The 15,259-nt window shown below is 41.7% G+C and overlaps 1 protein-coding gene across 2 annotated transcripts in view; it reads right to left on the bottom strand.

Annotated features, from left to right (window-relative positions):
- The window catches only part of ADGRB3 (adhesion G protein-coupled receptor B3), a 703,006-nt gene that overhangs the window by 437,588 nt on the left and 250,159 nt on the right, over positions 1–15,259 (bottom strand). For both annotated transcript variants that reach the window (XM_084826875.1, XM_084826876.1), the window contains 2 exons: positions 10,820–10,930; positions 470–631 (listed from right to left, as the gene is read on the bottom strand). In XM_084826875.1, the coding sequence (XP_084683001.1) occupies positions 470–631; positions 10,820–10,930 (273 nt within the window). The remainder of the gene's footprint in view (positions 1–469; positions 632–10,819; positions 10,931–15,259) is intronic.

The raw sequence follows: 15,259 nt of genomic DNA, 5'->3' as shown, positions 1-15,259 counted from the left end.
TTAGAGAGGAAAAAACCCTGCAGTGTCAAATGTTAGACAAGTGTCATGTCACTAATTATAATAAAGTGGTAAACTTCATCTATCTTTACATACCCCAGAGGCAAGGCAAAGAGCCCTTCATTGCCCAGCAGCCTTTTAATGTTTTAATTACCTCAGCTACAGATTAACTTGGTGGCCATGTAAACCAATAAGAGCTGAAAACACATTATGGGGCTATTATTTCAAAGTACGTGTGACAAGAGTGATATGACAAAAGGCTGGAACTCAAAATATCCTCCCACAGCTCAGTGACAGCTCCAAAAGCAAGAACACACAATAACACTTTAACAGATGACTAATCGTTGCATTCTCTCATCCCAATTAAAGTGCCTGTGCACTAGCCACATCGTTAAATAGTGGTGTTTCAAGTGCTTAGCATTAAACAAGTTCAATAACATCCACAATTTCATTTATTGGCTGCTAACACTACCTGGACAGAGGGCAGTGTTATTGCAAACCCTTGATTCTCTTAAAGGGCCGCTGCAGTGTGTCCCGTAAGGTGATACACAAGTTCTGGTTCGCACCTGCGACCCTTGACCACAAGTAACTGAACATGAACTCCAGTGGGCCCACTCTTCCACACCAGATTCACCTGTATCCAAGACAATAAACAAACATGAATACAGCAATGAGTATTAATATACATTTGTAGTAAAAAGGTTAATGACATGCAAGCATCATTTAGAAATTAATAATAATATATTTTTTAAAATAAATAAATAAAAGGTCACTGAAATAAAGCACCTATGGGAAAAATATTCAGTGAAAGAAAAAATAAAATCACTTCAAAAAAAGTTTTAGAAAATCATAGAACACATGGCACTAAAAAATAAACTTGATATGATCCCAGAATTTACCTAGAATACATTTACCTATAATAAACTAGAATAAATTTTGGGTTATACCTTTTCGTTGTTCTAGAAATTTTACTAAAGCTGTGCACAAATGACCTCTCTACCCTATTTCTGAGCAGAGAAATTGGGGGTGGGGGGCCATTTCTCCAAACATTTCTTAGGGGCGGGGCTCACTTAGCAGTGGCAGAAGTACTACCACTTTCTTTTTTTTCATAAAGTTTTGTTTGTTCGTTTTGCTGCTGCTGCCGTCAGTGACAACACCAAGAACTGTGTGGGCAGCTGGGCCACCATTTTACATCTGCCACAATATCTTGGACTTCACATCATTCCAGGGCACTCTGGAGGGAATGTTAGAGAATATTCAGGGGAAATTCTATGAAGTGGCCTTGTTTTTTTAGGAGGATGAGAAAGAAAAAAATCACAGACATTGTCTCAGAAAAATGCCTTCTGAGAAATGTTGGCTCCTCTCTGAATTATACTGTTCTCTGGACAGTGTCTGGACCAACAGAGAAACCTAGTTTAGATGTCAGAAGAGCAGATGAATTGTAATGATCTCGGAATGAAAGTGGAGTGGTAGCAGAAAAAGCCTAGCTCTTAAAAAAAATGAAATATGTAATGTGTATTTCTCCTTTCAATCTATGCTATTTTTTTCCTACTGAGAAAAGCTCCAAACACTGGAGAACCTGAATGTTGATGGCTGAAGGGGGCAAGGATGGCGTGCCCGTCTGCTGACCTCTGCCAGCAGAGATCAGCAGTGCCAGGAGGGACTCCACCACCACAGAGGTTCCTGCTGCATCCAGGAAGGCAGACAGCTGTCACCAATGAAGGTTTGCTCTGCCCATCTATTATGGCAAAAAAAGGAAAGAAAAAAAAGAACGCAAATGGCATAGTGGTCGCCATTTGCGTTCCCCCCCCCTTTTTTTTTGTCATAATAGGCTACATAAATATTTACGTAACCTATCACAGCAAAAAAAAAAAAGGGAACGCAAATGGTGGCCGCCTTAGCTGCCGCCATTTGCATTGGCTGTTGTTGTTTTTTTTGCCATGATAGGCTACGTAAATATTTTTACAGGGATGCAAAATACAGGGACGCAAATGGCGGCGGCTACGGCAGCTGCCATTTTCATCCCTGCAGGCTGCCCAGATGTCTGGCTGCGGGCGGCCCTGGCTGGTGGCTCTGCAGAATTTCCGCATAGCGGAGCTGGCTGGAGAGAATTTCGGGGGGAGGGACAGAGCGCCTCCCCCCCACCGCGAATATCACCCTTTGAAAAGGTAAGTGACTTTTGTACATCCCTATTTGCCACTAATACCAATGTAGGGAAATGAAGCATTGTGCCTTGATGGAAACTTTGAGAGGGGAGCCAGCCCTGTCCACTAGTCCTGACATTGGGTGCCCTCACCCACACTGACAAGGATCTCATAAGGTGCATGTGTGCATGCACATGCCCAAACTATATCTCTGTGTGCAGAGGATCCCCAAAGGTCCTCATAGTGCACAAGCATCCCCCCAGCCCCAGCCCCCAGCCCTGTTTTAATGATGGAACTTTGCTAGTTGTTGATCTTTCTTTGATAAGTTGAGTGGGGATGAGGAGAGAATTATAACATCATGCATGTTGATCTGTTCTTTGATGTTGTCGACGGGGAGTTGTCTCATATTTACCACTTAGCAGAACTGATTCAGAATGAATAATTTATCCAACTAATTTAACTGTTATTGTCTCCTGAAACCTATTTCTAAGTGGCTAGCGATTTTATCAAATGTGTTTTTAGCCCTGAATATACTGGCTTTGGCCTTTTATTGTTGTAGTTTTCTTCATTGCTAAAGCATTGGTTACCTCTTGTCACCTTGAATATTTGGATACAGAAGACTGCCCTTATTTGCATAGGAAGCTGCCTAATATCCGTAGTCAGAGTCAGACCACTGGCCCATCTAAAGCAGCCTTCCCCAACCTGGTGCCCTCCAGTTGTTTTGGACTACAACTCCCTGACTATTGGACATGCTGGCTGAGGCTGATAGGAGTTGTAGTCCAAAACATATGGAGCTCATCAGACTAGGGGAGGCTGCACTACACTGACTGGCAGGGGCTCTCCAGGGTTTCAGATTGGGGTCTTTCCCAGCCATAGCTGGAGGTGCTGGAGATTAGACTTGTGGTCTTTGGCATGCAAAGCAGGTGCTCCACGCACTGGGATACAGGCCTTTGCTGATTTCATCTGAGAAATGACAGAGGATGTGCATGCATGTGTCCTCCCTTTGTACATATCTGAAAGGGCTGTTCGGATTGCAGCCTGAATAGCAGGGCCGGCCCTATCATTAGGCAGAGTGAAGCAGTCATTTCAGGTAGCAAATGCTCTGTGGTGTAGAGAGGGCAGCAATAGCAGCCCACTCCACATCCCCCTCCCTTGGAGGACAGAGCTGTGTATTCCAGGCAGCCCGCCCTGCACCCCTGTTGTTAACTTGCTGCTTTCTGGTGAGGTAGAGGATGCTGTCCCATCACCAGTGTTCAAGTAAGTCACCTGCCGGTGCTGTCAGCTTCCAGTAGTTGGACTGGAGGGGGCTGCCATCTTGTCCTTTGCCTCAAGCAGCAAATTGTCTTGGGCCAGCTGTGCTTTATAGTACTAAATGTGCACTGGATGCAGAAAAAGTTAGTGAGGCTTCAGTTGCTTTGAAATCCATGGAACTGATGTCAGTCATGAGTAACAGATTTCACTGATTTCAATGGGACAAAAGCATCATCAGCTTCTTCTGGATCCAGTTCTATGCCTCCTATTTAGGCTATGCTAAAGAACTTGCTGCAGTACAATCTTCTGAACTTTGACTCCTAGCTTTTTATTTTCTTTTGCGCTCCTTAACACTTGCTTTTGGCTTTGTCAAGGTAGTTCAAAGGAAAGGCCAAATGGTATCAAAAGTCAAAGTGGTGCTCAATTTGTTCTTCCTTATGTAAACTAGCTCTATACACTGAATGCAAATGATCGTTTATCCCACAAAGAGCTAGCAACTATGTACTGACATTAAAATGTAAGCATTCAGTAGCAATCTATTATGATTCTTGAAATGTTCACTTTTAGGGGGGAGTTTTTGCAATTTGGTTATCAAAGGGGAGAAGGCATACAGTATGATTAGCGGATTTTCCTATGATTGGTTGTGACAAGCACTGATGAATAGGTTGACTGGAATGCAACTAATGCATCTAACTCAAAGATGGCAGTCATTACCTATAGGTATGGCAGCCATTATGTTTAAAAGCAGAGAGAGGGAGAAGATATATCGAATTTGCATTGAATTTGAAGTTATCAGAATGTTCCTTGAAGTTCCCCCTCAACAGTTGGCACTTGGACAGCAGACTGAGCAGACACACTGATCACCTAGCCAGTCTTCTCTACTATGGTGAGATGTATTGAATTTGTATTTAAATTATAATTATTTCTAAATGCGTAACTATGCATTTAAAATTGCACATGCATATGCTATGCAAACTGGCGTCCTCTTTTGGCCTCTTTTTTTGTTGATGACCACCCTATTTTATTTCCAAAATGTCCCATGCCTAGCGGCATTCTGGGATTTGTGGAAGTGGGGGCGAAGACAATCATCACCCCCGAAATGGTAGGGAAAATTTGGAGAAAATTCTGCAAAGTGGCTTTTTATTTCTAGTGGGGTTAAGAGAAAGAAAAATCTCAGCACTTTTCTCAGAAAATTGTCTTCTGAGAAATATTGGCTCAGCTCTAGTTGTTGTTCTTCAGTATTCAACAGCTTCCCCAGGGTCTTCCAAATGTTAAATTTATGCATGGTGATTGTGGATACAACCCCATGCCTTCTGTATAACATTTCTGGGAGGAGTTGACAGGCTGCCATGGGGAGGAGAGGGTAGGGAAGTCCACATCCACCAGCCCCATGGCACATGCCTAAACCTGGATCCAACCCATTGGTTTCTTGCTGAACAATTCAAGGATCTCATTTGATCTCTTAGGGTGCTATCTTAAACATACGTATTAGGAAGTAAGCCTTCGCTGAACACCATGGAACTAAGTGACTGCACTGTAAAACTTTTAGTTAGATTTTGATCTAAATGCCATGCAGATCAAACCTTTGATTTGCATTTGATGATTTAATCAAAAGAAGGCCCACCAAGTTCTTAGGTGCTTGCTTTTAGGTAAGGGTGATATGGCCTTGGTGGAAATCATGTTCCATGAGACTGCAGCCTAAGAGATCATCCTCCCTCCCAGTACTGGCTCCAGGGTTTGAAGGACCCCTGGGCAAGAAAACACCCTCAATTGGCCCCCTCCCTCAGTGAGTCTCCCTTTTCATGTCCATTGTCATCAGCTGCTATTGCTCCTCATTCTCTTTCTCATCACTTGCTTGTTTGACAGGTGGAGGGCAAGTACACAGTGGCATCTACTGCTGCTCCTTCTCACAACCACTGTTGTGTGGGCCAAAGCAAGAGACAGGTGAACAAGCAGGTTGCACTTGTGAAGAGGAGGAGCAAGTCCAGGGGGCTCTTGTCAGTGGGCCCCTGCTGGGATGCCAGCCCTGCTCTCCCCTCCATTCGATAAACATGTCTACGTTCTATCAAGAGCACTGTCTTGACTGCACCAAGTCCATATGAAAGGACCCATGGAGATGGCTGCTGCTACACTAAAATGTATTGCTGTTCCTTTATGATGTATATTATAAAACATCTAGAGTGGCATCCTGACATCAGTTATGCCTGGGCAAGTTCAGTGGGACTTATGCAAAAATAACTAGCTGCAGGGCTGCAATCTTAATGTGCAGAGAGCTTAATGTGTTCAAGGAAATGTTTCCCTTCCCTGAAAGGCACAGCAGAGCCTGGACATTTCTGAGGGTACTGTAGGATGAGGTTGGCATTTAATGGCTTATACTAAACCAGTAGTAGGACATTCTCTTTGTTTTCCATAGCAGTATGATTTTTATTTTCTCATGGGGGCAGTTCTTAAAGCCTTGTTACTCTCCTGGAGCACTGAGAATGGGTCAGACTATAAATAAAATATAATATTACATTAAAATGGTAGCCAACACATGATTTATTAACTGAAATAGCTCATGAATTCATGTAGCACTTACCTGCATTATAATTCTAAAATCCATAATACCTAAAGAGAGGACAATTTGGAGGAAAGCGTAACTCATAGTTGGAGGAAAATAGACAGATATGCTGCACTCATGTGCTGTTAGGGCCAATGCACATGACACCCTGCTTGCAATAAACTGTGGGCTCACTTTGACACATGGTGAAGTGATCACCTGCTTCCTTCACCATGCACCCAGCTCCCTGGTTTAGCCATGAACTGCCAACATATTTCCCACCCAGCCCCATCTGGCTGATCATATGTTGAAAGGGAAATAAGATGCATGGAGATGCAAAAGGATGACTGTTTCATGATGAGCCAAAATCAATCCACATCTCTGTATAAGCAGAAGCCATGTCACCTTGCCCTTACATGTGCTTATGGCCCTTCTCCTTCCATAAGAGTTTCTCCATTCCCTTCAATGGAAGGGGGTAGGGAGAATATGTGTATACAGAATTGGCCCTCCATTCTCTACCGAGTGAAGGGAACAGCCTGCAAGTACAAAAGCTGCATGCACATTGGAGGAATGCACAAGCTACTCTGGACTGAGGTGTTTGACTTCACTGGTGTAAAGTAGTCAGAAAAAGCCACATGAGTGCAGCATGAAAATTGCTTTTTTTCAAAATATTTGCATAACTTGCATTGCCTTCAATCACACACACATTTAGCCCCCCCCCGACACACACATGTTTTCCCCCCTGCAATTCTGTTCTTTTTCCAATTTCAGTAACAACTCTGGAATTTGTAACTGGAGGGGGGGATGAATTCATAGGCATTGCAGCAAATCCATTATTCTGAACAATTTTGACCATTTCTCATGAATAACTGTACGACATGATGCACAACCAAGATTTTATTAAATAGAGTCTTTTATTAGTTTGTCCTTACATAAAGGAAAATAAACCAGAAATATCTTCAAGTCACAGAAACAAATAAATGCCATTTTCAAAACTCTGCTTATCAATCTCATTAATTTCCGAGAGTATACGGGTAAATCTATGATGCACATTAGAAGGTCCTAATGATTCTACTGAAGGAGATACAACATTAATTTTACCACAAGAAAAGAAAATCTGCACAGTGAACCATATGCAGTGATCAGTACAAAAAGAAAGCCATGATGAAAAGAAGAAGAAAAAAGAGAGATGGATTGGATATTAGTAACTATGCTGAAAAATAAGGCACAATATTTTTGTAAAATGAATTCTCCTACGGTATGCAAGCTACACATTGTTTGCTCAGTATTTGGGAAGTGGGTTCTGTTTGAAAAAGCAGAGATAAGATACATGATATCAAGTCAGGATTTTGAGGCTTTGGGGAGGGGGATTTAAATAGTCACTTCCTTTTACAGTTCCCTGTAATCCCGTATTTTACAATGAAGAAAGGGTGCATTAAAAATGCAGTTTTTGAAGGACCAAAGTAAGTGCACTGAAGTATATGCTCAAGCACTGTTTGATCTGCAAACTGCACATACAAGAATTGCGACAGCGGACTATGGCACCATTAATTCTTGGAACTAAGCAGCAGACTAAAAGCATATGGGTCACAAGAAGCAGACATCATAAACCTGCTTGAATTGCCAAAGCAGCAGTTGTGCTAGAAAAGAGATATGCAACTAAAGTTCTTTTAAAAATGTTATATATGGTTTTTCAGCTGTAGATGGGGCATTGATCCAACCAAAGTTAAACATTATTAAGCCCTTTAATTTACATAGAATATTTTAAAGAACAGACTTAACTCTCCCATCGAAACCAATGGGTTTTAACAGGTCATAACTTGGCTGGATCATATGCATATCTTCCAACTCGGATAACTGGGCTTTAAAGTCTTAAGCAATGATTCAGAGAGCCCCCTTAGGTGTGCCTTTTTAGAGTGTGAGTGTATCAAAGGCAAACTTTGTGAGGTGACATCAGGCCAAAAGCTCCAATTCACATTTGAAGTGAGGAGGCCCTCTATATACAAATGCCCTACAACATGGGAGCCATTTCAGTGTGCTATGATACCGCACTGCAGGGGCACATATGTGAATGGTGCACAACCATGTATTTGCAGCTGGTCATATTAGGTCTTTCTCAAAGAACCAGGACCCCAACGTGCAGGAGGATGCCAGTCCCATGGGCAAGATTCACATGACCGGCCCTGCCCATGCGGTTGTATTATTCATTTGCATGCTCCTGCAGTGTGGGATTGCACCACCCTGAAGCATCTCCCATTCTGTAAAGGAATCCTTAAATTTGCAGTTTTCTAGATTGTAGCCTTAATGACAAGTGTCTTGCACTATTTTTTCCTATGATGTTTATTTTTGAGTGAACTTACTAAATGTGTATAAGCAGCGTGCTACATCTACACCTGGGAAAGTCAACCTGCACAGTGATGAGACTAAGGCATAGTTCATTTCCTAATATGAGTTTATAGGCATTATGCTTGAGAAATGCAGGGCTGTTGTTATTTAGTTGTTTTGTATCTTCAGTATACAGAAAAAAGACACTTCAGGACACACAGTGTGCCATTGTAGTACAAATGGTGAGTTCAGACATTGCACAATTCAGATGATACATAAAGTATCACCTGATAACCTGAACTTGTAAAATTTCTATCAATCACCTCACATATTCAGATTTCTTTATTTCTTTATTAAATTTCTAAACCAGCCAATAGCTGAAGCTCTCTGGGAGGTTCACAAAATAGAAATATAAGTGACCGCTGATAATATCAGGCAATTCCATGGCAACTGGTATCAAGAAGGAAGGTGATATGACTGGGGTGGGCAATTTCAGATTGGTGGGGGTCACTTCCCCCTGACCCCCCCCCCATAGGCCACACTCTTGCCACTGCCACTACCCAAATTCATTGCAAAAAAAAATAAAAAATGGCAGTTGTGTATTATGGCAGCAAACTGCTGATTTTATGGAGTTTTTTTTCAGATTTCAGTGGTACAACAGGGGTGCGGTGGGGGGGCTGTGTATTGCCCACCCTTGTGACATGGCTATCACATGACCTAGCACATGTTGGTTATAGTTTAAATACTGATGAGGACTCAGCTCTTCCTTAGAATGCAATGGACTCAATATTAAGATGTTGGGTTTAGCCAAATGTTACAAAACAACGTCATAAAAGATAGAATGTAGTCCTAGACTGCATTCTTTATACAATTTGCTCCACCATACTTTCACCTATTTCATGGAATAAGTGGCTGCATGCTTGTGGCCTTAACAATAAAGAAATATGGTGTGCTAATATCTGCAATAATCTGAAGATTATTTAATCTTCAATAATTTTGCTTCAATAGATATACTGAGGAAGAAGCAGTTTGAGGACTGCAGTCCTAGATTGGGCTTTGGCAGTATAAAAATGTAATAAATACATACATACATAATTTTGGGAAGTAAGCCTCATTCAGATTTAAAGTGGCACTGAGCTTGCTGAAACGGCACTGAACTCTTCATTTGTACAGTGTAATTGCTGTTGGTAAATGTCGACATTTAGTGGCCAGTGTGGATAACTTTTTATGGTATGATGGTGATGTATTTGTCCTGATTCATTTGCTAGTTTTCCAGTGCTTTCGCTGGTATAGGCATGTGCAGCTCTCTGTGCTCAACCCAAGGCAGTGGTGGCAGATGCATCTTCCCATCTGCATTGCAATGCAATGGATAAGTACAGCCCTATACACACTTAGCAATACTAATGAGAGCTGTATTGAATGCCTGCCACACAAATGCACATCTCAGTGCAAATGCACATCCAGATGAACATTTGAATCCAGACTAAACTTGCAGTGCATGTATCTCCCCACCTGGATCAGGATGACTAATGATATACACATTCCTAGGAGTAAGTTTCATTGAATACACTGGTACTTACTTTAGAGTAAACATGCATAGGGTTGTGCAGTAAATGCAGATTGCTCCAAAAATAGACAACCTGGCCTTATCAAAGGAGCCAATATCAAAGAGAAAAATATATCTTGGAAGTTAAACTGATTTTTTAAAAAACCTTTCTTTAGTAGTCCATGGCCAGTTGAATTTAGCAGCAGAAAAATTAGAAAACAGAGCAACTTGTATTTTAACCTATTCAATGGGTCTTACTCCCAGGTAAATATGTAATGGGTCGCAGCCTAAAGGTATGAAATGCCAAATGCATGCATATTAAGTTCACATCATTATTAATGTACCTGTTCTATTTCCCTGTTCAGAAACTAATTGCATAGAACAACCACTTTGAGGACAGGCCAGCTCCTCAAAGGAAAGTGCCAGTAAGCCCACTGCCACAGACAACAGTCCTCATTATTATCTTGCCCCAGCTAATTGGCAACTAGGGTGGGAGAAGATGGTTCTCCTCAGGAACCCAGATTTGTCCCTGGGACTGCCATTTTGGCCCTACTCTATCATTTGTCTACAAAGTTTCTGAACGTCTTGTTTCCTTCCTTAATATCTATTTTTGAAACAGGTTTATTATATATATTTAACATATGCAACATTTAATTTCAGTCTAAACATTCATGTGTGTGTTTTGGTGTGGCTTTCCTTAATCTTTTAAATTAAAGATTACTTTCATATTAAAGAAAATATTAGTTTATAGTTTAGAAATCTCTGATTAACTAAATTCACATTTGACAATATGGTGATTTTGTTTTTGTTTTGTTCTTTTTAAAAAATACAGTCTTTTAATTCTCAGCTACTTTATTTATGGACTTTAACTGGTGATAAAAATAAAATAAGAAGAAATGGCTTTTAAAAAGTATCAGCTTAGAAAACTGACAAATATGCAGCAAAAGATTATGGAGACATGCAGTGGCTTTGCTAAAATTAAACACAGTAAGTAGAAAAATGTAACTAATGTATTACCAGTTTGTGCCATAAATTTAGCAGCATCAGCTTGTTCCTGAGGGACACTTTTCTCATGAACAGATCGAGGTCGCTGACTTTTAATTGTATGATCTCCCATCATTCCAAATTCTAAAGACAGAATAAAGGTTTATGAAAGCTTGTGCGTAGACATTTCTCAAAAGGTTACATGCTATCTCATGCAATATGCTTGTCAAAAATACCTGAAGAGGGCACTGGTAAAACTTCAGATGGCATTTAACATCAGCTTAGTTTGCTAGGCTAGTTTTAATAAAGAAGCTTAAATCTGTGTCTGGATAGAGGTTTAAACCAGAAGCTTGTTTCAGAATATTAAAAATATAAACATTTCAGTATTGTGACACATACTAAAAATCAGCTGTGGGACAAAATCAGTTATTTAAACTGGAGACATTGTACTCAGAATATTTTAAATCAGTGCAAACCACACCAGAAAACTACCACCTCTGAATTAAGTCTTGTTGTTCTATGACAGAACCCTAATATTTCCTGCGGAGATCAATAGTTTTCCTGCTCATCATTCAGACTGATGGAGTGGCAAGCAGGCTTTCATGAGAACAGTGCCAATGTCACATAATGAAGTGGTCCATAAAATGCTTAATGATAAGCTGGATGCAACAGCAGCTGTGTCTGTTACTTTCATGGCTTCAGAAAACTCTCCATTACAAAGAGCATGGAAGGCTCTGGGCTTTTTCCTGCTGTTGATTCTAAAACAGAACTCTCCTCTGAGTTTAATAGGGAAAACCTTTGTTAAAAACTCCCATTTGGGAATGTGAGATGCTATTTAAAATAAAACACAGCTCTGCAGATAATTCTCTCCACTGCCTGTGGCAAATCACTTAACCTTGAACAGCTTGAGCCTAAGATTTGCTATGCTTACGATTGGGTGCCCCCACACCTACAGCAGGGCAGCATCACAGGACATGGCATTATTTCAGTAATGGAGGCAGGCAGGTATGCCATCACACTTAGCAGCAGGGTGTCAGTCACAAGCTCCACTGAGTGATGAGTACTAGAAATGGCTTACATGTAGACCTTGGGTCTCAGGAGCATACAAGGCTGCTGTAGTGGTTGAGGTCATTGCAATAGGCATTGTTTATGTGGAAAGCTCACATACCAACAGCAAACATCTTTGTCTCTTTCTCAAGCTCCATTTTATGAACCTGTACAATTATGGTGGTTTCCGTGCAAACATCTCAGGAGTGTGTGTGTGTGGACTTCTGGTTATGTAGCCTGGTTCCATTCAGGTATAGATGGATGGGTGCCATCTGTAACAACTAGAGCCTCCATGTGGAAGTTATATGCGTGACCACTGCAGTCTGTGTATCAGCAACACTTTTACAGGCCATAGTGATCAAACCGTAGCAGCCGTACATATAACTCATGCTTTGAGTTGCTGGTTCTCACAAATAGCACCACACCCCCAAATGAGGCTGGTTATGAACCTACAGCAGCCTCCACATTCCTGAGGAATTGCATGCTCTCTCGCTCTCTCTTGGAATACTTCGTAGGTTTTTTTTATTTTTCTGAACTAGTATAACTTTCTGTAAATATGCCTTTAATGGTTCAATTTTAAATAAAATATATTAATTATCCACTTAAGAATAGCCACACATTTTTCATCTTAAAGGGAATATCTTAAAAAAATCTAATTAATAGAATTTGTTTCTGAATTATAATGATACATTTTACATGAATTCTATAAATATTTATCATGCATAATTAAACTATTTAATATAGATATTTAATGTTTACCCTTCCTCAGAACGAACACACACACACACACACACACACACACTTTTCTCTGTGAAGCCCTCCATCTCCTCATGCTTTATGGCTTACATTTCCTGGGATGGAAGATTTTGTTGTTAGAGCAGTCACTGGGAACTATGGTGAAAATTTGGAATTAAATGAATACTGTAAATATGGACTGAAACATACTTGCTCCAATCAGTGTGTACACAAATTGTGGCCCATCAAGCCCCATGCAGCCTGCCAGTCAGTACAGGTTGCAGGTTTGAGGAGGCCCTTGAGCAGGAACCTGTCAGTGACCCCCTTCTCTGAGTGCATCCACTTCCTCCTTACTACCACTGTTGTAACTGCCCACTTGCTTCCCCTCTGGGCAGATAGTGTCCAGAGGTGATAACTCCTTTTCTTCCCTCATATCTCTTACTGGCTGCTCTCTTGGAGAGGGCAGGAACAGGAGGGTCCAGGGATTGTACAACCCCACCCCCACCAGTTCAGGGGCCCTGCAAGGTGCCCAGTAATGCTGACCTGTGGCATCAGCCCAGCCAGCAACCATTGTCTGAGGCCTACCAGGTGCTTTTGACAGCTCCCTATGTTTGTAGCCCTAGCCAGGCAGTGAAATTAGGGGGGATCACAGAGCCCCTGGTAGGGGGCTTAGTTGCTGTCAAACCTACCTAGACCTGGAACCTGGCATCTTCTCAGAGCAGGAAGCACCAGCAAACCCCAGCAATGTGTAACCCACCATTACTGCAAAGCCTTCAGACCCCGACATTGGAGCCAAGGACCAGAGATCTCCATACCGATTGCCCGGGCTCCCAGCCAGCTCTTGAATCCCCCCACCCCCACCAACCCCAGAAGCAAAGGAGGTGGTGAGGCACTGGCAATGTGCCTGGCTAGCTGCACAAGGCTTCATGTGAGACTCCTCAATAGGAAGGGGAAGTTTGTGTAGGCACCTTCCTGGATCAGGGCTTGGCTGAGACCCCAGAGCCTCCAGATCCTATTTCATCTCTAGACCATTGTTGAAGGTATGATAGCTGTCAGATTTGCACCTGCAAGTCTTCCCAGAACTGGGGAAACCGAAACTCACAAGTTGTGCTGGCCTGTTGCAAAAGCAGCATTTTAATTTTTAGGCAGAGCAACTGGGAAGTGTGAGTTGGCTCTTTCTGGAACACTACCTGCTTGCCACTTGGCAATGGTACCATTTTCAGAATGGAAGATTGCAACAGTGGGGTTGCCTGGCTAGAGGAAGGGCTTTTAGAGGCATTGAGGGAAAATGTGGCTGTTTTAGTCCAGGTTTAGTTATGTGGAACAATCCCTGAAGAAAGTAAGTCTTCTAACAGCATAATCCTATGCAGATTTACTTGGAAGTAAGTACATCCTACTGAGTTCAGTGGTACTTTTTCTCAAGAAAGTGTTCATAGTATTGCAAGCTAAGAAATCAGGTGAATCTCAAAGCCCAGCTTCCCCCAACTCCTGGTGTTTTGGACTACAACCTCTAGGATTCCTGATAATCAGCCATGCTGGAAAAGACTGATGGGAGTTGATGTCCAAAACATCTGGAGGGCATCAGGCTAGGAAAGGCTGCTGTAGCTTGACTGCACTACTATGCGCTTGAGTTCTACTTCTTGCAAGAGCCAAAGAAAACCAGGACAACTCCAACGCTATTGCAATGTCACAAATATTAAATGGCTACAAGTGTCATGGGATAATAGTTGGGCTTGATTATATTTTGTTGCCTACTAATGTAGTGCTACCAATAATATTTAAGGATACATACCTAAGAGGAAATGGTTTATACAAACAAGGTGTAGCAAAAAGAAATCTCCTGTATTGGTGGGTTTAGAACTTCAGAGTAGACAACCCAGTGACTTGATCTGAACTTGATCACCAGAGAGTGATGTTATCAGTAAACAAGTGGCATAACAATATGATCTGAAGATGCATGGAAGTGTTACATCTATGGTGTAGTAAATAAGTTTATCTCAAAGAGAAGGTATACAACTCTAGAGCTCCTGCTGGATGTTAATGCACCTGAAACTAGGCAGTGGGCGGTGTGGAATTATATAAAAAGTCAAAGTGAATGCCAGCTGCCTGATGCTCCAGACCCTATAGCTTAAGGAAAACAGTCTTGCAATTTTTGTCCTCAGCACTCTGATAACTTAAGTGCAAAGATTCTGCCTCTGGTGTAACATCACAATGAGACCAAATGGGCTAGCCTACTAATAGCTCCATGATACATCCTCCCTGAACCTCTTCTTGATATGTGCAACTAATTACAGATGGCTGGAGTTGGATCAGGGCCAAAATGTTTAGCCATAAGGCGTTCAAGACAAAATATATCCCGTTTTCCCCAAAGCACCTTGCAAATATGGCATGAGAGGGGTACTGTTAAAAGAGCAGGAGTCCCTGTTGTGCATGTGGATGTACCTATTTACTTCTCTGGATTGTGGACCAGCTTTGATGTTTAACAGAACTCTTAGAGGCTATCTACACTTATGCTTTACTCAGTTTCCAAAGAGTTTCCGCTGCCCTCAGTTCACACGATGCTTCCCCTGTGTCATTTTGGTATTGGTATATCAGTGGATTTTTAACCAGTTTCATCATCCAAACAAAGCGTAACATAATCCCAGATTCCCAATGATATGTTCCACTTTCCCACTTTGGTGACCATGTATC

The sequence above is a fragment of the Heloderma suspectum genome, chromosome 1, assembly GCF_057233095.1.
Source record: "Heloderma suspectum isolate Gila_16-S chromosome 1, 16-S_ref, whole genome shotgun sequence".
NCBI classification, from domain to species: domain Eukaryota; kingdom Metazoa; phylum Chordata; class Lepidosauria; order Squamata; family Helodermatidae; genus Heloderma; species Heloderma suspectum.
Note: the sequence above shows the minus strand (reverse complement) of the source record. Positions and strands in the feature narration are given on the sequence as shown.